Source organism: Arachis hypogaea, chromosome 8 (genome assembly GCF_003086295.3).
Source record: "Arachis hypogaea cultivar Tifrunner chromosome 8, arahy.Tifrunner.gnm2.J5K5, whole genome shotgun sequence".
NCBI classification, from domain to species: domain Eukaryota; kingdom Viridiplantae; phylum Streptophyta; class Magnoliopsida; order Fabales; family Fabaceae; genus Arachis; species Arachis hypogaea.
This window is the reverse complement of record NC_092043.1, coordinates 44,463,353-44,486,286: the sequence shown is the minus strand read 5'-3', so window position 1 is coordinate 44,486,286 and position 22,934 is coordinate 44,463,353. Positions and strand designations below refer to the sequence as shown.

Here is a 22,934-nt window from a genome sequence, read left to right as displayed (position 1 = left end):
ATTTCAAGCAAAATTTTAAAATCAAATAACTCGCATGGTTCGATTTGTGTACTCTGAATTTTTTCAATTTTTTAACATAAATCGGAGGATTCGATTTGTGTACTCTGAATTTTTTCAACTTTTTAAACACAAATAGGACTCGGAAAGTCGAATTTGTGTACTCCCACAAATTTAAAAAACACCAAAAATTACCATGTTAAAACATATCACTCATTTTATTTCCATATCAAACCTTTTTAGCCGTAAAGTATTTGTTTGGACAGTATTTTCTAAAAAATATATTTTTTAAATGATTTTTTTAATAGATTTTTTATAAAAGTAAACATAATTTTATTTTTGAATATTTTATATAAAAATATTTTTTTATTTATTAATTATATTTAAATAAAATAAGATAAAAATATTTTTTGTTTATTTATTAAAAATTTGTTAAACACACTAAAAAATAAAAAAAAATCTTTTTTATAAAAAATATTTTTTTATTAATTTAATAGTTCCCAAATAAGTATTTTATATCTTTTTTAAAAGATTTTTTTCTTTAAAAAAATATTTTTTACATAATAAATGAACAAAAAATTACTTTTATCTTATTTTATCCAAACATAATTGATAGATAAAAAAAAAAATTATATGAGATATCCAAAAATAAAATTATTTTTATTTTTATAATTTTTTTTAAAATATCATTTAAAAAATATATTTTATGAGAATGACGTCCAAACAAGTCTAAATTGTAACTTTTTAAAAAAGATATTTTTTATTTTTATAGTTGTTCATACCCTAACCCAACACTAAGGCTCAGGTCCAAATACACCAAAAGGCCCAATCCAAAGACTGACCTTCGTTATTCACCGACCTCTTCAGAAGAGGTCGGACTCAACACAGACTTCTTTCCAAAGAAGTCGGGTCCAAGAGATAGCTGGCAGATAACACTTATTCAAATAAGTAACTGCCCCTAAAATCTCTCAACCCACTTCCAGAAGCCATATCCCAACAATCCCTAGATAAAGAGACGGTTATCCACCTAAAAAGGTGGCACTACTCCAACGGTGGTTATTGGATCACCACTATAAATACCCTGACACCCCTAAGGTATCTCTAAGTTCAAATACATTCTAAACCTGCTTAACCCCATGCTGAGTTAGGCATCGGAGTGTCTTTGCAGGTACCACCCCCATTCTTTCACACCCACAAGTCGGAAGGAGGCTCCCAAACGTAAACCAAGGCGGATGATCAACAAGATGGTCGGACAACCTCTCGACATGAATAAGATGCAAGCATGTTAAAAAGAAGTTGGAAAAGAAGCTGGAATACAGTTTCTATGGATACTAGAAATCCCATAAAAACTTCTCCCAATGGAGAGAGGATATCAAATAGGGATGATGATTCTACTTCTACAGTTAAATTGGATTAAATCAAACAAAAGAGAAGAAAGCACCGTCCCAAGGCCATTGTAGAAAGCAAACCAAAACGAACTCGAAAGCCAATTGAATAAAAGAATTTTCAATTCAGAAAATTCAATTGGCAAAAGAAGTTACGTGAAAAAAAATGAACTTAAAAGTCAATTGAATAAAAAAATTTTCAATTCAGAAAATTCAATTGGCAAAAGAAGTTACGTATAAAAAAAGAGGGAAAAAAAGGGGAACGTGACTAATCCCAACCTCTTCGTGAAATAGGATGGATAATGACATTTGTGTCGACTTACAATCTCAGAAAAATCCATGATACCCACTCATGGAATGGAGCAGTTGCATGTTCCAAATACGCACGTTTTATAAACAAATAAAATATCCCATATTAGTCAGTAATTGAAGAAAGAAGGGAAAACATTGTTGATAAAAACAATGAAACCTTTCTTTTCAACTTATGCCAAAAAATGCAGCATCAGTCCATTTGAATGCAACTCAATTCGACAATAAAGTGATGAATCCAGTTTTTTCTTCATTGGATTCACATATCAATTACAACAGAGCAGTGAATAACACGAAAAATTCACATGGCACATCTTTCGTTGGTTGCTCACAAATTACATCACTGCAAATGAATATGGAAGGAAATAATCCGATGGTAGAATTTGATGTCGTTTGCACACCAATAAAGATGGATGTCTTCCAGGAAGAAAACTGAAATCCAATCCAAAGGAAAAAGAAAGTCAGATTGACAAAGGCTCAGTCTTCATTGGAGGAGATGATCTTTTCTCTAAACAGGTCATGCGTACAAAGGTCCTAAAAATTTTTCAACATCCTAACATGGATCCCTACGATGGATCTACTGATCCACATAACTATCTCAGCAACTTTAAAGAAGTCCACCAAATCGGAGAAAGCTGTACAAAATTCAACCTCTTTTAGAAAGCTCATAAAGAAAAGTCCGACCTCTTTTAAAGAGCTCATGAAGAAAAGTCCGACCTCTTTTAAAGGTCAGAGTTTACAACAAGGTCGGATAAGCTTGGAGCCCACAAAAAAAATCCGACCTCTTGCAAAGTTCATGAAGGAAAAGTCCGACCTCTTTAAAGGTCAGACTCTACAATAAGGTCAAAAAACCTCCAGACTAATAAAGAAAAATATGACTTCTTTTAGATCCTACGAAGAAAGTCCGACCTCTTTTAAAGGTTAGACTCTACAAATGAGGTCTAAAACCTCATTTGCTCAGAAGAATCCGACCTCTTTAGAGCCGACAAGGGAAAAATCCGACCTCCTTTTGGAGTTTGTGAAAAAATCCAACATCTTTCATGATCAACTCTGCAATGAGGTCAAAAATCTCGAAGATTACCAGAAAGAAATTCTGACTTCTTTTAAAGATCAGAGTCTACAATGAGGTCGAAAACCTCCAAGCTTAGAAAGAAAGTCCGACCTCTTTCCAAGCTTAAAAAGAAAAATCTGACCTCTTCTAAGGATCCAAGCTTATAAAGAAAATCTGACCTCTTCTGAGGATTCAAGTCTACAAATAAAAATCCGACTTCCTTTAAGAGCTTACGAAGAAAATCCGACCTCTTTTAGAGGTCAGACTACAATGAGGTCGAAATCTCTGAATTTATAAAGGAAAATCCGACCTCTTTTAGAGCTCACAAAGAAGTCCGACCTCTTTTAAAGGTCCGACTTTACAACAAGGTCGGATAGGCTTAGAGCTTACAAAGAAAATTCCGACCTCTTTTTTGAGGTACGACTTCGAGAACCAGATCCCAAGCATAAATGGCCATGAGAAGGTCATACGAAGAAATTTCTCAATTGACAACCTCGTCTTGATTCAAAATGACATCGGGCCAAAATCGGACGAAGAAAAGCCAACACCAAAATGAACAAATCCCAACAAAGTCACTTAAGACTTGAAAAAGAACTACTACAACATACTCGACTTACTCGAAAACAATCTACCTAGATTGTGCCATGTCTACAACAAAAGGGATACTACATCTAGAAAGCACACCTTACTCCCTAATGCACACTTTTTCTGACTTGAAGTGATGAGATCCAAAGTGGTGTAAGAAGTTATAAATGCAAATCGTGGTCCGACCTCACTAAGCCACTTGTACTAAATCAAGCTGGCAAGGGGCAAACCTAAAACGAATTGCACATATAACTTAAGGACAGCGTGACCATAATCAAACATCAACACGAAGAGGATGTAAACCCGACCTCACAACAATTTGTTTAAAACAAATTGAGAAAAGAATGGCGATTTATAAGAATGCCTCCTCAAGCCAAGAGATAAGGATCCGACCTTACTAAGTTGACACAACAAGTATAAAACAAGTTATCCGACCTCCCAAAAAGAGAGTCCAAAATAACTTGTAAAAGTCATATAGCAACAAATAGCAAAGAATGGCATGACTGAATACTCGAGTCCAACTTCATGAAGCTCGACCTCGAGTAGTGGCACTGGCTTATTATGAGAGCCAAGTCCAAAATTATCAAAAACCAAAGATAACATTCTACAATGATGCTAGAGCACGAAAGAAGAACTCGACCTCCTTCCAAAAATCTGAAAACAAACTCAGATAAGAAAAGAGGCTTTGAGAAATTATACAAGGAAGTTGGTAACATTCAAGTTCAAAAGAAAAGCTTGACCTCCTTCTAGAAATTTGAACTCGGATAAGAAAAGAGCTTTCGAGACAAAGGATGGCTACGAGATTTGCCGCAAAAGACCTCATCTTGATAGGAAATAATATCGGGCTATAGAGGTCGAGCAAAGAAAAGCTGACAGCAAACTGGATAGGACCCTAGAAGTCTTAAGAAAGGGGTTACTACAAAATGTCCAACTTGAATGGAGCTTAGCTCCCAAGGTCGTGACATGCTTGCAATTTGAAGAGAAATTTCCATTAGTATTTCTACGACATGCACCGACTTAAGCTCGGAAAATCGCAAAAATCTAATGCCCGATCTACAAGGTTGGCAAGATAAAGTGACGAGGTACAAGTCGGTGTAAAGAGGTTATAAAAGATGATCATAAGAACTCGGCAATAAGATGGCAAACGACTAGTAAGTCGGAAAAGCCCCCGAGCAGAACAAAATGTATCGCAAAAATAACCTAAGTTAAGAAAACGATTCAATGATAAGTCAAATTGATCGTCCGAACTAAGTAATGAAAAATCCCTCCTCTAAATCCTAAAAGTCTAAGGTTCCCAGTAAAGGCTCATGCCAAAATCTCACGGCTCAACAATAGATGAGTTGACCTAGGTTATAAAGGCAAGCCTAACAAAAACCTAAAGACGAAGGATATAACACAGTAAAATCTTGAGAAAAAGGTTCAAACAAAGGCTCAAATCCCTTTGAAATAATTTTAGCAATGCAGCAAGCAAAGAAAGTTGGTAAAACCCACCTAAAGGGACTAATGTCAAGTAATGTGAAAGTTATTGAAGTCCTTTGTTAAAGGACCAAAGATCAACCATATTTTCAACGAACTTGTGTCAAGTCGTATCAACCTAAAACCAAAGCTTTAAAAGTGATTTGTATAAAAATAAATCATTAAAGCAAAGTATTAAAAAGTGATTTGTATCAAAATCACTAAAGCAAAATCAAAACAAAAATCCTTCGACCAAATAACTCGTATAGAAACGAGTTAAAAAGGAAAGAAAGGATTGTAAATGTTTTTGAACAAAATCGAAACGTAAAAACTATCCTCAAAAACAACTTGGGTAAAATAAGTTGTATCATACACAAGGATGACAACCTTGTAAAAACTAGAAAGGGGAGGGAATAAGCATATAATCCCTTCACCTAAGGCGCCAATTTATGCTCGACAAAGCGCAAAAATCACGAGCTGACCTTTTCAACGGTCGCTCGGATAAAGCGACGAGGTACAAATTGGTGTCCAATGGTTATAATACGGCTTGATGATTTAAAAATAACTCAAACTCATGAGTTGACCAAAATCGAGTAAAAAATAACCATATGATCTATGCAATTTGTATTAAAACAAATCGCGCAAAACAACTTGATATATAACAAGTTGTGCTTCAAAAAAGTGACTTGTATAAAAAACAAGTCATTTATAAAAAACTCAGAATGAATGAGTTCAACAAAAAAAGGCTTCATTCGAAAATCCTTTCTGCTTGATTGCTCGAGTCCGACTTCATAAAACTCAACCTCGAGCAGGGGCACAATGGATAAAGCAACAAAGTCTGATGGTTATAAAGATGATATGATACTTTAAAAGGACTCAAAATAAACAATTTGTACTTGAAACAAGTTGTGAAGTCCTAAAAATAGCTCGAATCTAAATGACTTGTATGAAATTAGATCAAGAAATAGCCACGTTTTAATTAAACGATTTGAAATAAAACAAATCGTAAGACCTTAAAACTACTCGCATCGAACGAGCTAGATGAAGTTATACTCAGAAATAATTACGAGTTTTGAAATAAACGATTTGTATCAAAACAAGTCGTAAGAAATCAGAATAAGTTTCAAAAAAGTGATTTGTATTAAAACAAGTCATGTATCCTCAAAACAACTCGAATTGAACAAGTTGTACGAAACTAGGACAAGAAATATTCTTTGGTTAAGTAAGATGTGCTAAAACCAATCATACAGAGCCTACAAGCCCGAGTTCAAATACTCGAATCCAACTCTTAAGAAAAAGAGATTGAACTCGAGTAGGGGCACTGTTCATACCCTGACCCAACACTAAGGCCCAGGTCCAAATACACCAAAAGGCCCAATCCAAAGACTGGCCTTCGTTATTCACCGACCTCTTCAGAAGAGGTCGGACTCAACACAGACTTCTTTCCAAAGAAGTCGGGCCCAAGAGATAGCTGGCAGATAACACTTATTCAAATAAGTAACTGCCCCTAAAATCTCTCAACCCACTTCCAGAAGCCATATCCCAACAATCCCTAGATAAAGGGACGGTTATCCACCTAAAAAGGTGGTACTACTCCAACGGTGGTTATTGGATCACCACTATAAATACCCTGACACCCCTCAGGTATCTCTAAGTTCCACTACATTCTAAACCTGTTTAACCCCATGCTGGCTTAGGCATCGGAGGGTCTTTGCAGGTACCACCCCCCATTCTTTCACACCCACAAGTCGGAAGGAGGCTCCCAGACGTAAACCAAGTCGGAGACCACCCTCCTCTAGTGCTTAGACCTCACAAACAAGCCCAACCACCATCCAGTTCTAGGGAAGCCCCAAAATAATAGTACTTTTATTTTTATTACTAAAAATTTTTTAAATACACTAAAAAATTAAAAAAAATCTTTTTTTATTAAAATGTTTTTTATCATAATAATGACACCCAAATAAACACAATTACAAAACATATCCCAAAACTTCAAACATTCAAAAATTAATATTTTAAAAACATAACCAAAAACTTTAAACATTCCATTCCAATCCTTATTAGTCACTGTGCATGATTTAAAAAAAATAGAGGCACATATATGAGACACAATCATAGATAATTGTATGGAATTCAAAGAAAATCAAAGAAAAAAAACACAAAAATCACAAAATAATTAATAAAAGAAACAATAAGGTGAAAGTAGTGAGAGGAGACGAGGGTGGTGAACGGTAGTGAGAGTGAAGAAGAAGAGGGAGGAGAGGGAGAGAATCTAAGAGGAGGAGAGGCACCCAGCAACAACGGTTTTGTCTTTTGCAGTGACCTTGAGAGTAAGAGGTAGAAGAAGTGAGAGAGTACGAGGGTGGCGGATGGCGGAGGAGGGTGGCGGAGAGAATGAGAGGGAGGACAGTAGAGAATTTGAGAGAAGGAGAGGGAGTAATGATCGCGAAGAAAAGCATTCGTATTATATTTACTGCATTATTTTGACAAGTACAAAATTTTAATAAAGCCATTAATATATATAAACTAAACAAAATTAATTAATTTTAGGTGGAAATTCAGATGTAGATAATTTTATGTGAAATTGATAGTTGAAAATCGTTAAATAATTTTATCAGATTTGACTAAAAAGATTTCCAGTTATTAACGTCATATGAAGTTAATTCACCCGAATTTTCACCTTAATTTTATTATAAAACAATTTGTTACAAGATAAATGAGTCTTCTTCAAAAAAAATTTTCTTTACTCCCCACAAATAGGGATCGCAAAAAAGTTCACACACGTGATGGAGAGGTTAACGGAAACTCCCAAAATTTTTACTGAAACAGAGACTCATCCTCACGGATAAATTGAGACGGAGTGGGATTAAAGTACCTGTTTATATTCTAACCCAAAACATAAGTCAAGCCCAATTAGGCTAAGAGGCATAATCCAAAAAGATTGGCCTTCATCGTGTATCCGACCCCACTAAGAAGTCGGGGTCGACACCAACAAGCAGTCAGCACTTATCCAAGTGAATAACTATTTCTTTAAATCTCTCACCCACTTCTAAAAGAGAGATCCTAACAATCCTAAGATAAGGGGGGAGGGAGACGGATTTGGTATAATAAACACGTTTGCGCACCGTAAGTGCCAAAAAGTGATTTGGCTGACTGATGAGCACTTTTAATGAGAAACCATTAGATTATTGTGTATTTTTTAATCTAACGGTAAAGATCTTCCTGAACCTAGTTTCATATAATTGGCTAGTTAATATTTTATACAATTTTTGTGTCAGTAGGGTAACTTCATAAATATTAGTTTTATGATGGTTATTGTTGTTAAACATAAAATGTTTTGTGGTATTATATCAAAAAATTAAAAAAATCAAATATTTAAATTAATTCAATTTGACTTTGGAACCTTAACGCTCAGTTCTCTCAAGCTCCTTGGCGACACTCATTTGAACAACGGAACCGTCAGCCTCACGCGCGACCTTCCTGTCCCCAGCTCCGGCTCCGGCAGAGCCTTATATTCTCGTCCGATCAGATTCCGCCAATCGAAAAACCATTCTCCGGCCAGCTTCCGAACCTTCTTCTCATTTTCTGTAACCAATCTCAACCCTTCATCAATTGGCGGCGGCCTCGCATTTGTCCTCTCGCCGGACGATGATTCCCTCGGCGACGCCGGCGGAAGTCTCGGCCTCGCTGCCGCTGCCACGAAGTTCGTCGCCGTTGAATTTGACACGTTAATGGGCGCTGAGTTCAAGGACATTAACGGTAACCACGTCGGCGTGGACTTAAATAGCATGGTTTCGGCGAAGGTTTTCGACTTGGGATTCATTAATGTCGATCTCAAAAGCGGTGACACGGTGAACGTGGATTGAGTTCGATGGATCAACAACGGTTTTAACGGTTTGGGTCTCGTACTTAAATCTGAAACCGAAAGACCCCATTTTGACCATGAATCTTGACGCCAATCGATACTTCAACGATTTTATGTATATAGTGTTTTCTGGTTCTACACAAGGAAGCACCGAGATTCACAGCGTTGAATGGTGGAGCTTTAGCTTTTTCTTTCCGTCGTTGTTGGTAGTGGAGATAATGGAAGGGGCGGTGCGCTTGGGACGGCAAAAAAAGGGGAGGAAGAGAACCTGGAAGAGGAGGCGGCTTTTAACAATTAAGTGAAATATATTCATTTTAAAAAATTAAAAGAAGTTACCCCTATTTTATGTGTAATTGTGAAAAAGACTCCACAAAAACATGCATTTTGATTTTGATATTTTTTGGCTGATTGGTGCGCCAAACAACTTTTTGGCATTTCGGTGCGCAAACTCCTTCCTTGTACTGAATCCGTGCCCGATAAAGAGATATGTATCCACCATCAGAAGTGGAACTACTTCAACGGTGGTTATTGGTTCCTTTCCTATAAATACACTGACAACCTAAACTTAAGTTCCAATACATTTAAAACTTGCTTAACCCCTTGCTAACTTAGGCATCAGAGTGTCTTTGCACGTACCACCCCCCATTCCTCAAAGCATATAACTCGGATGGCAGTTCCCATACAGTAATAGCTTAGAGACCACCCTCCTTCAACGTTTGAGCCTTTCATTCAAGTCCAATCATCTGATTTTAGGTAAGCTCCAGAACAGTACCGTCTCATGGGGACCTGCGAAATCTCCACGAAATAAAACTTACTTAAATGTCCTTATGTACATAAGTTATATGAATTTAATTTTGATGCACTATTAGTGTAAAATCGTTTTATACGTGCATCCAATCACATAATGTCATATTAGCAAAAATAATTATCTTTTACATTGATTGCGTGATGATCATCTAAGAAAACGGTTGTAATTACACGACTGTATAAAACGTTTTACAATGTCAGTGCATCAAAATTAAACTCAAGTTATATAAGTAACTAACTAATTTATTTTATTTTAATTTATATGTTAAAAATTTTATAAATATATTATTATGTTAAATGATGTTTGATTTGATATATTTAGTTAAATTATATAAGATTTTATTATGGTTATGTGAATTATTTTTAACAAAAATTTAAAACTTAAATAATCTCTAATTATCCATGATTATCTACGGGTATTCGCCACCCTCGCTAAAAAAATAAACGAGAACCTGTGAGGCCGCGACAAAAATGGAGTAAAGATGAAACGGAAGGCATTTTACTGAACAGAAACAAGAGAACCTCTCCCACTCCATAAAAACCCCATTGTCATCCCTACTCACAAAACGAGTTTTCTTGAACCAGTAAAGTGACCTATCCATGTTACGGTAGCAATAACTCAGAATCTCTATGAGAATACAATTTTGTTGAAGACCTAAATGTCCATCAAAATTTCGTTGCAACTACTTTGGGTTTCATTCAAAAAGGAAGTTATGCAATGTATTGCAGTTTTTATTGTCCCACGGGCCATCTTTGTGAGTTAGAGTTTTAGAAGATATTTTGAACCAAAGAAAAAAATAAAAAAATGATAAAAAAAAAAAGAAGAGAAGAGAGAGAGAAAGGGGTAAAGTTTGGACTTAATAAATCTTTTTAATTTTTTACACAGGGGCTTAATAAATCTTTACTCTTTAAGTTGAGAAATACTCAATGAATTGGTCCCTCCCTCACTCCAGTCCCAACAACAGAACAACTAATAAAATATATTTCATACATGTTCATTGACATACATAATTTTCCTATACATTTCATGAGGATGAGGTGAATATTCACACACATTTTTTAGTACCTCATACGCCCGCTTACTTCTTTACCTACTTGAGCTGAAATAAGATATTCACATTTTCATTAATTTCTGCTCAAGAAGATGCAAAAGTTGTGTTAAGATGGAAAATTTCTTTATTAATTTATTTATGATAGTGTACTGGTATAAAATAGGTTGTTTCAACATAACACTGGATACATAGTATATAGCAGATACTTGCCTATACATTATGAGATAGTACATAGTGAAGCTGTCAACACTAATCAAAGTTACGCCTGTTCTTGCAGTTGGTCCTGCACATAGATCCATGAAATGAAGAGTTAGCATCATGAACTAATCATGCATACACAGGTTCGGATCGCTCGGAAGGAAAGGAAGGAAAGGGAAAAGTTCAATAAACTCTATTTTACTCTTCAAACCCTTCCCTTCTTTCACATTCCTATGAACTTTTACATTGAACAAAAATGTAAATTTCCAATAATATGTTTCTAGTATTAAATTCTTAATAATGTAAAAACATTCTGTAAACCACACGCCATTATATAGGTTTTAGCTGTATTTCATAGTTCCTTAGCTTTCACCTTTATACCATCCTTTTTAGAAGGGAAAAAGACATGGGAATTTTATCATGTCTCCAAATTTCCCTCTACCACCCTATTTCAAAGCTCCCCTAAACTGGGGAGTCTCACAGGATTACAATGTAAATTATGAGCTTATTAAATTATTTTACAAGTAAGAAAACTTAAACTCAATTCTTCTCTGTCCTTATGCTTCCTTTTCCCTTTCTTCCTAACTCTCAGTCTCCCACATACAAACATAATGCTTTAGAAAAAGCTAAGCATTAAGCAACAATGTAACTAACTCCTTTCGGCCTGTTATTGTCGAAGTACCCGCTAGTTTGGTAAAGCTATATGGAGGTACAAAGGAAATGATTACTAGATTAGATTAATCATATAGGGGGTAAATTATATTAATCAATGGCAAGCATAATTTAGGACTTCTCACAAACTTGGAGCTATGACTTCAGTCACAGGCATTTCTGTGACTGAACCAGTAGGTTTGACTGATCTTCCTATTAATTAGTTCATATCAGATAAGCCCATAATTTGAGAGATAATGTAATATCCTATAGAATACCCAAATGAACACTACATGCAGTGGGGAAGAGAGAGAAACGAAATTCAAAAAAAAAAAGTAATGTGAAGTGAGTAACACTAACCTCTGTCACAAAGAAGGCGTGGAAACCATAAGGAACTCTATGCGGCAGCTCAACAACAGCAACAGGATCTGCTGACATTGTTTTAGCATCGATGACATGCACGAACGATTTTCTGCAGTGTTGTAATTTAATTTAAATTCAGGCAATTAGGTTTTTATTCTTTCGATAGAGGAGACTAAAAGAGAAAGCCATCTCAGAGTAAGTATACAAGAGATGACTGATTTGTGACGACTAGTCATAGTAGCCATGATGGCCATTACTGTAGCAGTTTTACAATTCATAGAGATTCAAAGTTTTACATTGACTATCAAATGTTCAAGAGAACCCTCCTCTTTTATCCGATCTTGGAACAAGCTTTGTAAAAAGTTTGCAACAAGCTCGACATACACAGAATCACAGATTCTCATATAATTCATTCACATTAAAAGAGAAAAAAAAACTGCATAAGTAATCATTTGAAATGTCAATGGAAAAGTCATACCCAGTATTCTCATCATGTACAAAACAGATCAAGTATCCATCATCTTCTTCAGAGGTTGTCCCAGGAATACGTGGGACAAAAATAGCCTCGGAACCAAACCTCCCGGGTCCCAAGTCGTAGAGACCCTGAACATTTCCTCCGACTTCAAGCTTTGTTTTTCCAGAGTCCGGTTCGGCATGCAAATCAAATTTAATAATTCCAGTAACTTTTGCAATGCTGTCTAATGTGGTTCCATATACATATCGTTGCTTCCTGATTTTGACAAAGAAAATAATAAACACAAGAGAGGCAAAACAAACTTAAATTTAGTTATCTTAGAACATAATATGAAAACCATATATCGCAGAACTATTATAAACATTGTCCAAGAAGCACAAAGAATGTGACCACAAAACCGTAAACCCTTAACCGAATAGAACGATGACCAAGAAGAAATAAAATGGTCAAAACTTTGGTATCTTACCTGCCAGTGTAGCTTTCATTCACCCTAGGAAAATCAACAGCAGATGCAGATAGTTTCTTTTGAGAAGCTTCGCCAGATTTCATGTTAAATCGCATTTCATACCTTAAAAAAATTGTCAATATATAGTTAATATAGTTATTTACAATAAATAAAAAGTTTAAGTAAATTTGATTCCAATAATTACAGGGTGAAGAAAAGGAGTCTATTTACAGTTCATTTGAGAAATTTTCAAGCTTTTCCTTGACAGTTCCGCTGACCATGTCCAGATCTGGATTCTCAAGGCGGCATGTGATCAAAACAACTTCATCCTCCTCCTCCCATGCATTAGCTGGTTTTTAAAAGAATAAAAGAAAAATAAGGTTGTCAAAAAGGTTGAAATCAACCAGTCAATCAATGAAATGAAAGCAGAGATAACAAGTTGGTTTCACATCCTTTACTTGTATATTGTTCATCCCCATAACCCATCATAATGGACTCATCACTTAAACTGTTAGCAGACAGTTCACCTTTATGATCATTGAATTTTTACTGAATCATAATTGCAGAATGTTTATCATTATCATATATTAAGTAGCAACAGAACATATAAACATACCATTGTGGAATATGAAGCAGTTTGGAAGCTCGAACCACCTAATATGCTTCTCATCCTTAGCATACCGAGGTAGGACCCCAAATCGAGCTTTCTTGGTCGAATCAAATGTGAATATCAATGTCTTATTCTTTACCATTTCCTGAAAAGTGGATTTTGATATGGTATGTTCAGTGTAACAGTAAAATTAAAGAGAGTTTATTCAAAAGCTAAAACTATTAGGTGTAAACATTGAAATAGCTTTTATCTCAAATATGTTTTCTCTCAGAAAAATCTTTTTAAATCCTGGGATCACTTTTACAGTGCAAAATTATAATTTAATTAAGAATGGGAGCAGAAAGATTGACCACAACAACTTCAGTTGCTCTATGACCATGTCAGGAACAAACAGTGCAAATTTTTTAGGCTTGCCATTTTTCCTATAGTCTACCACAATATTGAAATTAGAAAAGCAAAATGTTTTTTATCCTTATAATTATAATAATCATAAATAAGACTCATTTGAGAATCTAAATACCATGCTTGGCATAGTTGAACTATAATTAACTAATTCTTGTTTTTCCCTTTTTTAGAATATATGAATAGAAACACTCGAAATACCTTTGGCCTAAAATACAGAGGAAGATCCATAAATATTGCATAATTTTCTGTGATGGCAAAGTCATGCATCATGATAGGCTCTGCTATTGTTATGGGTACAGGATCATGCATAAAACCATCCTTTGAAATAACTCTGTACGTAATATATGGTGGTGTATGTGAATAGCCAAATGTGAACATCTCGCCTGCAAACAGGATATTCATTTAGTTGGAAATAGGAATAATTATTCCCCTAAATGATTCAACTTAATTGAAGATGGCTTCACCAGTAAATGGGTCAACTTTTGGATGAGCTGTGAAAGAATGGCCCAATCTCTTGTCATAATCTAACAAACCAAGTGTCTGCAAATCACCATCTTCAAAAACTTTAATAGCATCTGCAAAAGTTCAAAAGGACCATGTCAAGCTGTTTGTTTTCCTCTGGACAAAACAATTTAAAATAAAAAAAGAGAAAGGGGGGGGGGGGAGAGTATTTTACATCTAAAATTTTCAATATAATTGAAAAAATAAACACTGAATTTTTAAGAACTTCTGATTATCTTTTAAAAAAAAAATATTTAAATGTGTGAAAATTGTTTTTTTTTTTTAAGGGGGGAAATAGTATCAGTAAATATAATGATAACTAGTTGAATCCTCAGGTACAACAAAGTTGTTAATTGAAGTTCAGTGTCTTTCTCCATGAAGGAAAAAATAATTGCTTAGATGATCATGGCTGAAGGATGGCCGAAAACTTAAGGGTTTTCTCAAAACCTTTGTTGAATCCATATAGTGACAGTTAAGATAAAATCAAGAAGTGCATAGTCTTCATAAGCCTAAAACATATAATAGCCGTACTTACAGGGTTTATCAGCTTCTGAGAGTGCTAGAAGCTTTCCGTGATGATATATAAGAGCTGTATTGGCTGGTATAAATTAGAGATGATTACAAGTTAGTTTCAGATCTTCCAGTCATGGTTTATAAGAAAATGAAAATGAAGAAATACAAAACAAAAAAAGAAAACTTAACAAAGCACATTTATCAGAAACCATCAAGGCTGACCAAAGGATAATGCACTATCTGGTCATTCTAGAAAAGAATTAAGAGCTATCTTGAAATTTGAAAGATCGGTTAGAAGTTTACAGTATTTCGTAAAGTACCGATATTGAATAGATGTCCATGCATGATGTAGCAAGCACATAATGTTCACATACAAAATACATTAAAATCATGGTCTGAATTGGACAGAACAAGATAGATAGCACAATTTACCTGTTCCATTCCCAAAAGACAGATCAAGTACTTTCAATTTAGCTCTCAATATTTGCATGTTAACCATCAACAGTCCAAACAGACCCTTGAGATCTCCAATCTGAAATGACATTTAAGAGTATTTAGCACTTTCTTGTAGAATGGATTTTAGAAGTTGAATGGAAGACTTGACCTTTGCTCATTTAATACAAATTTGGATCCTCTAAAGTGAGGATTTCACTTTTGAAGGTAAAATAAGAAGTTTTACCATTGAAGCAATAAAGTAAAATAACTTCTATTCTTAAACAATAGGGGGAAATCCTTCACCTTATCCCCTAAAGCGAGATCCTCACTTTAGAGGGATCCTTATACAGTTAAAAAAGGATAGAGAAAAAGTAGTAAACAATTGGAAGCATATAGTTTTGACTGAATTGAACTTTCGTATGCTCATATTTAAATGAGAGAGAGGTTGATAGGTTCTAGGGGAAGCAATATCACAAAAGTGAAAGATATTGACAATTGACAGTGTCAGAAGCACAATTGATTCAATCAAAGAGTGAATTAGATAAATATTAAAGCAAAATAACCATCAAGAACAGATTTGAAATAGGAAATGTTTGCAATGATGCCCCACTGGTCATACTTAATTAAGAACTACAAATAATACAACTAATCCCATGTGGGCATTCATGTCTGCACACTAAAGCAGTCACTCACTTAATCAAGCACGCAACTCAGGAAAAAGTGCATGCAGAGACAGACTAAAAAAGAAAATATTTAAATAAAATAGTAAAAGTAATAATGAAAAAAAAAGAAAACAATGACAACAAGTTAGTGCACATGATATCATACCTTCATAAATTTGGCGCCTCCAAAGTACTCTTCCTGTTTAAGACGAGAAGTTTTCACATAACGAGAAACATATGTTGCTTTTCCATCTTTGATACGCAAACCATGAATCATTCTGAAATTCAATGATATGTAGAACAACATCGGAGGGCCATAGTGTAATATAATCAGAGAAAAGAGTTTACAAGATTTTGATTTGAGCTTGCTAAGGTATAAAACAATTCATCTGCCTCTACCAACAGCTCAAAAGGCACACAAATGGTTTTATACTTAACAAAGTTTTTCATTCACAATATTTCTCACTTATTTCAATAATAATAATAATAATATCCACCAACCAGAGCATTCATCCTCACAGATCTAGGATCAAATATCACCACTCTATTTACATGAAATATTATTCTTGAAGACACTTGAAAGAAATGTAAGTTTGTATGAAGGAAGAAAATTACATACCCATCTCCATCAAACCTGCAAAACGAGCGAGGAGGGTATATTGTATAAGCAGTGCTAAGAATAAACACATTTCAATCCAGATAAGCTGAGACACCTCCAGTTTAAAACTAAATCTTCCCATAAAAATAAATATTGCTAATGGAAAATCAATAAGTTGAAGCTAAACGGATGAAAACCAAAGAACAAAATTACCAGTGATATCCGGCCACAGGAGAAAACTTCGGATTAGGTCCAACCCTGACAAACTCACCATTCAAGCAATCCTACAAAAAGACTTACAAATGGTAAGAAATGAGTAACAGCAGTTGATACAAGAAAAGGTACTGATTATAGACATTTTACTTCAGCAATCAGCAAATATAAATAGTAACCAGTTTTCAAGGGCAGAAAAGCAGAAAACCCAAAAACATAAAAGAACTATTTTCATCATGGCTAGTAAAGCACAAGAAGGTCTATGAATTTGAACTGAGGCAAAAGACGCTACAATAATTGAAGGACTGTAGTTCAAACAACTAAAATTGGAATAGACCTACGTCAACTTTAACAATTAATGCCTAGTATTTTCCTCCTCCTCAAAGTTATATGGATTTCTCATTTTTAGCTTTCAATTATCTATCAGCGTGAATATATGAAACTTTCTTCAGTTGCACTTAATACTTAAATAATGTCATAATACCAAATCTAAACACCTTTGAAGATGATTTCAATTAATTCAGCCAGTTTACTATGAGAAAGCGGCAGCTTCAATGCTTATTAACTACTAAGCACCAAGTCCTGTATAAACAGTCCTAAGATCATAGCATAACATGCTCAGTAAAATCAATTGACAAAAACTAACTACACAGCGAAAAATACTGAAAGCTTATCAATAAAACAATTCAGTTGTTGCACTGATTTCTATAATATGCCATAGAGACACACTCATTAAATACATTGGAGTCCCTCTTAAAATTCCCAGGAAGCTACTTATGTATATATCTTCCCTCATAACATGGCAAGATCCAAATCCTATATTTATTTATTTTAGTTAACTGGATCCAAATCCTTTACAAAAAGTTACAGGCTAGGATAAAATAATAAATAAATAAACAGAAATGCTTTGATGTTTTCAACAACCATTATTGCAGAGGTCAACAACTTCTATTATCTATTTAGCTTTGGAAGACTTATGCAGGAAAGTTTACAAAACAAGAGAAAAAATACTAAATCCAAACCTTTTGTTTATCCAATTCTTCCTACGTCTTTTAAAAATAAAAAAATAAAAAAATTATTCAACCATACTAGGCATACAAAGAAAATCAGACACCAAATCAACCACTCATAATTAAAATGTAAAATACATATTGAAAATATGTAAAACAACACATGTATTTATACACAAATTATTGGTGGCCGATTTAGTGGCTGGTGTTAACATAGCATTTTTTTAATCATTTTGTTCATCATAGATATAAATCCCTTTCCTTTCTTCATCTAGCTTTGGTTTCCACAACCAAACCAAACCAACATATGAAACACAAACACACAAGACTGTTAAGCTATGCTGTACAAATTAAAAACAAAAAAAAAAAGAGTTACTGGCACGAATTATTCAAAAATTGCAAGAAAGAATAATCATATGATAATCTTGATAGTAACTAACCGGGAGGTGGCCGGTGAGTGGAAGATCCTTAGTCGGAGGGGTTTCATCGGGAAGAGGTGCGAAATTACCAGTGAGGTAGTGATGTGGGAGTGAAGTGTCATACATCAACTTCACTAGAAGCTTCTCCAACAAGTCTATCACTTTTGACGTGAAACCATTGCTCGGTTTTGGTTCAACCGAAACTATCCCGTTCCTCTTCTTCTCTTCCTCCATGCTTATCTGATCCTCTCTCTCTCTCCCTCTCTTCTTCCCCCGTTCTTATTCTGGAACTAACATAAATATATGGTGGAGTTTCTTGTTTTGTTGTGTGTACATACTGACATTCATAGGAGAATTCACCAATCGCCACTCATTTTAGTTGGGTTAAAAAAATGAATTTATTAGATAGGAATTCTCGAATTTAGAGGTCACGATAAAACTGATAAATAATAAAATAAAAACAATTATTATTAAATTTGTCATTCTTAATATTTATTATATGAATTTCACTATTTTAATTTAAGGTAGAATTTTTAATTCTATTATTTCATTAATTTTTTTATGAAAAAATATAGGTTGCCAAGACTAAAGTCGGCCAACTATTATCGATAATAATTAAAAATAATTTTATATAATTTTATAATTCAATTAGAAATTAATGTGGGTCCATGATATAGCATTGTAAAGGATTGTGAAACTTGTAACCATGTATGAGGCCACTAGAAGTCTAGAACGCTGAAAGAGAACGCCTTCTGACCCGATCACGCAACCCGAATTCTGTTTTTCATTGCCGACGGTGTCTCCTTCGTAAAATATTTTCAGTCATCGGGACACCGCCATGATCAGTCGACGGTGACCGTCTCTCCCCCAGATCTCACTTGATTGCACCAACACCCCTGTGGAAAAGAGCTGCGACGTGAGTGCATGAGGGTGTCGCGCAACTCTCTTCTCCTCAACCATCCCCAGTAATTTCTCTATCCTGAATTTGTTCACGTCCATTTTACGACTTTAAGACGTGATCTTATGTCTTAACTAAACCCTTGAAATAAAAACATTTTTAATAACTTTGTATTTGTCGTAAAATAAATAAGAAATATATAATAAATATAAAATAAAAGAGTTGTAAATAAATAATTTTAGTATTAATATTTTTTATAATTATTATCTCAATATAATAAATATGATTAATATTATATATATTACTAATATACAAGTGAGAAGGGTATCTGATAGTATAAAGGGGAGATAAGAAATTTTATTATTGATCGTGAAACCTCTATTTATACACATAATAACCCTTACTTTTTCAAAGTTTATTTATTTAAATCTGTCTTGAAAATTGATTCCTTCGATATTAAGAAAGTTGGCTGCCTAAATCATGGTCATCCACATCTTTATCACAACACTCCTTTTTAGATGACTATTTAGGATTATGCCTCATTAAAACCTTACTAAAGAAAATTTAATGGGAAAAAACTTTAGTGAAGGAAAAAGAGTACAATATTCTTTGTGATGGGAAATGCCTCGTTAAAAACCTTGTCAAGAAAAATCCAATGGAAAAAAACCTGACCAAGGAAAAAAGAATACAGTCTTCCCTTATTGTCGACATCATTTAATATCTCGAAATAAACGCATCCCAATCTGATGTACCAATTTTTCAAAAGAGAATTTCGGGAGTGACTTTGTGAATAAATCTGTCAGATTGTCACTTGAGCAGATTCATTTGATATCAATTGTCTTGATTTTGAAGATCATGAGTGAAGAAGAATTTGAGAGAAATATACTTTGTTATATCACATTTAATGTATCCACCCTTAAGTTGAGCAATGCATGCTATATTATCTTCAAACAAGACAATTGGGGCTATCTTATAATCAATCAGTCCACATGATGACAGAATATATTAGATCAAACTCCTGAGCCAAAAATACTCGCGACTAGCTTCATATATCGCTAGTATTTTAGCATGATTAGAGAATGTTGCCGCAATCGTCTATTTTGTGTACCTCCGTGATATAGCTATACCACCATATGTGAATAAGTATCTTGTTTGAGATTTTCCTTTATGTGGATCAGACAAGTATCCAGCATATGCATAACCAACTAATTGTGACTTGGATTCATATGGATAAAACAATCTCATATCAGCCGTTCCATGAAGATATCAAAAGATTTGTTTGATTCCACTCCAATGTCTTCTGGTTGGAGAGGAACTATATCTTGCTAGTAAATTCACAACAAATGATATATCAAGTCATGTATTATTAGCAAGATACATTAGCACTCCAATGGCAATAAGATATGGTACTTTAGGACCAATGATATCTTCATTTTTTTCTTTAGGACGGAATTGATCATTTTCCACATATAAAAATCTTACGATCATTGGGGTATTCAAGGGATGTGACTTATCCATATAAAATATCTTCAAAATATTTTCTGTGTATGTTGTTTGATAAATAAAAATTTTATTTTTTGTATGTTCGATCTGCAGGTCGAGACAAAATTTAGTCTTTCCAAGATCTTTCATCTCAAACTCTTCTTTTAGATATTTTATAATAGTTGGAATCTCTTTAGGAGTTCTAATGATATTTAAATCATCAATGTACACAGCAATTATAATAAATTCAGATGCAGATTTTTTTATGAAAACACATGGACAGATATCATCATTATTGAATCCCTTTTTGGTCAGATACTCAGTAAGACGATTATACTACATTTGTCCAAATTGCTTTAGACCATATAAAGATATTTGCAATTTAACTTAGTATAACCCTTGCGAATATTCATTGGATGGTTTAGATATCTTTAGTCCTTCAAGAACTTTCATATAGATATCACGATCTAACGAGCCGTATAAGTAAGCTGTTACCACATCCATTAAATACATATGTAATTTATGATATGCGGATAAACTGACCAAATAACGTAATGTTATTGCATCCACTACAAGGGAATATGTTTCTTCATAATCTATATTGGCCTTTGTGAAAAACCTTGTGCCACAAGTCGGGCTTTGTAGCGCACAACTTCATTTTTCTCATTTCGTTTTCTCACAAATACCTATTGGTATCCAACAGGTTTTCCATCTTCTGGTGTATGGACTACAGGTCCAAAAGACTTCACATTTTGTAAGTGAGTCTAACTCAACTTTCATGAATTTTTTTTTCCATTTTGGTCAATCATTCCTTTATCGGCATTTTTCGACTAAACTTGGCTCAAGATCCTTATTTTTATATATGATATTTAATGTAACATTATATGCAAATATCTCATTGATAATTGTCTTATTTCGGTCTCATTTTTCTCCTGTAAATACATAATTTATCGAGATCTCGTCATTTTCACAATTTTTAGGTACCTGAACGTCTTCCGGCGTTAAAATTATATCAGAATTTTGGACAACTACATATGTCTTTACTATGTCTTTTTCAATAGTAATAGTATTTACCTCTTTTCCTTTTCGAGGATTTTTGTCTTTGGAACCGACAGGCCTGCCACACTTCTGGCGTGAATTTACTTCAGTAGCTATTTGTCCGACTGGGACATCAATTTGAATTGGGGCATTTTTTCCTGGTATATAAGATTTGGTTATCCTCTTTGTATCAAAAAATGTACCAGGCAAATTATTTGCTATTATTTGCAAATGTATAATCTTTTGAACTTTTAGTTCACATTGCCCTGATCGGGGATCTAAATGCATCAACGATGATGCATTCCAATTAAGTTCCTTTTCAGGAAGTTTATTCTCTCCTCTATTATTGGACATTTTGATTCATCAAAACAACAATTCACAAATCGGGCTTTAAATACATCCCCAGTTTGTATCTCAAGATATCTTACTATAGAGGGAGAATCATATCCAACATATATCCCAAGTTTTTTTGGGTCCCATTTTAGTGCGAGAATGTGGTACAATAGGAACATATATCGCACATCCGAATATTTTTAAATGGGAAACATTTGGCTGCGGGCCAAAAGCAAATTGCATAGGAGAGAACTGATGATAACTTGTTAGTCTCAAACGAATGAGTGATGCGGCATGTAAAATAGCATGCATCAAACTGAGGTTGGGAGATTTGTTCTCATAAGTAAAGGTCTAGTAATCAATTGGAGGCGTTTAATAAGTGATTCCACTAACCCATTTTGTGTGTAAACATGAGCTACTGGATGTTCAACACTTATTCCATTAGTCACACAATTAGCATCAAAGGCTTGGGAAGTAAATTCACCAGCATTATCGAGACGAATTATTTTGATTGAATTTTCTGAAAATTGTGCTTTTAATCGAATAATTTGAGCAAGTAATCTCGCAAACGCCAGGTTGCGAGAAGACAATAAGCACACATGTGACAATCTCGAAGATGCGTCTATTAGGACCATAAAATATCTAAAAGATCCACATGGTGGATGAATAGGTCCGCATATATTGCCCTGAATCCTTTATAGAAATTCATGGGATTTAAATCAAATATTTACTGGTGATGGCCTTAAAATTAGCTTTCCCTGCGAACATGCAGCACAACAAAATTTACTAGATTTAAGAATTTTCTCGTTCTTTAGTGAATGTCCATGGGAGTTTTCAATAATTCTCCGCATCATTGTTGTTCGCAGATGACCCAATCGGTTGTGCCAAGTTATGAATTCATTTGGGCTAGTAAACTTCTGGTTTACAATGACATGTGATTCAATTACACTAATCTCGGTATAATATAACCCATATGAGAGTGATGGTAACTTTTCTAATATAACATTTTTATTTAAATCTTAAGTTGTGATACATAAGGCTCCGTTTGGTTGATGTATTTGATGAGACATAGACACAGAGACACATGCATTAAAGACATGGACATAAAATATTTGTGTCTATGTATTGTGTTTGTCAAAAATAAGAAACAAGACACATATATTTGAAAAATACTGAATT

General features: G+C 34.3%; 2 protein-coding genes across 13 annotated transcripts; one reads left to right on the top strand and one right to left on the bottom strand.

Annotated features, from left to right (window-relative positions):
- Positions 1–7,151: 7,151 nt before the first annotated feature.
- Positions 7,152–8,648, top strand: LOC112705411 (L-type lectin-domain containing receptor kinase VIII.2-like). Its single transcript, XM_025756242.1, has 2 exons — positions 7,152–7,243; positions 8,198–8,648. Exons 1-2 carry the CDS (start codon positions 7,152–7,154, stop codon positions 8,646–8,648), a joined length of 543 nt encoding a protein of 180 aa, XP_025612027.1.
- Positions 8,649–9,081: 433 nt separating this feature from the next.
- LOC112707686 (carotenoid 9,10(9',10')-cleavage dioxygenase 1) lies at positions 9,082–18,995 on the bottom strand. Of its 12 annotated transcripts, none has more exons than XM_072201453.1 (15): positions 18,026–18,421; positions 16,576–16,646; positions 16,384–16,398; positions 15,931–16,042; positions 15,100–15,199; positions 14,690–14,752; positions 14,118–14,228; positions 13,852–14,036; positions 13,255–13,393; positions 12,870–12,987; positions 12,660–12,761; positions 12,197–12,448; positions 11,716–11,827; positions 10,717–10,789; positions 9,082–9,433 (listed from the first exon to the last, which is right to left on the bottom strand). In XM_072201453.1, the coding sequence occupies exons 1-14, from the start codon at positions 18,236–18,238 to the stop codon at positions 10,766–10,768; spliced, it is 1,617 nt and encodes a 538-aa protein (XP_072057554.1). In that variant the 5' UTR covers positions 18,239–18,421; the 3' UTR covers positions 9,082–9,433; positions 10,717–10,765. The 12 variants fall into 12 exon arrangements, with proteins under 12 accessions (XP_072057554.1, XP_072057557.1, XP_072057562.1 ...); XM_025759571.3 differs by lacking the exon at positions 9,082–9,433 and adding an exon at positions 10,288–10,554; XM_072201456.1 differs by lacking the exon at positions 16,384–16,398 and having other exon boundaries at positions 16,560–16,646; positions 18,026–18,995.
- Positions 18,996–22,934: the final 3,939 nt, after the last annotated feature.

Excerpts from the sequence above, each read along its gene's own strand:
- LOC112705411 (XM_025756242.1), top strand. The coding sequence starts at position 7,152 with ATGGCGGAGGAGGGTGGCGGAGAGAATGAGAGGGAGGACAGTAGAGAA. Across the intron at positions 7,244-8,197 it reads GATCGCGAAGAAAAGCATTC|TTCTCTCAAGCTCCTTGGCG; the intron begins GTATTATATTTA and ends CTTAACGCTCAG.
- LOC112707686 (XM_072201453.1), bottom strand. The coding sequence starts at position 18,238 with ATGGAGGAAGAGAAGAAGAGGAACGGGATAGTTTCGGTTGAACCAAAA. Across the intron at positions 12,449-12,659 it reads AATGAAAGCTACACTGGCAG|GAAGCAACGATATGTATATG; the intron begins GTAAGATACCAA and ends TGTCAAAATCAG. Across the intron at positions 10,790-11,715 it reads ACGCCTTCTTTGTGACAGAG|GACCAACTGCAAGAACAGGC; the intron begins GTTAGTGTTACT and ends ATCTATGTGCAG.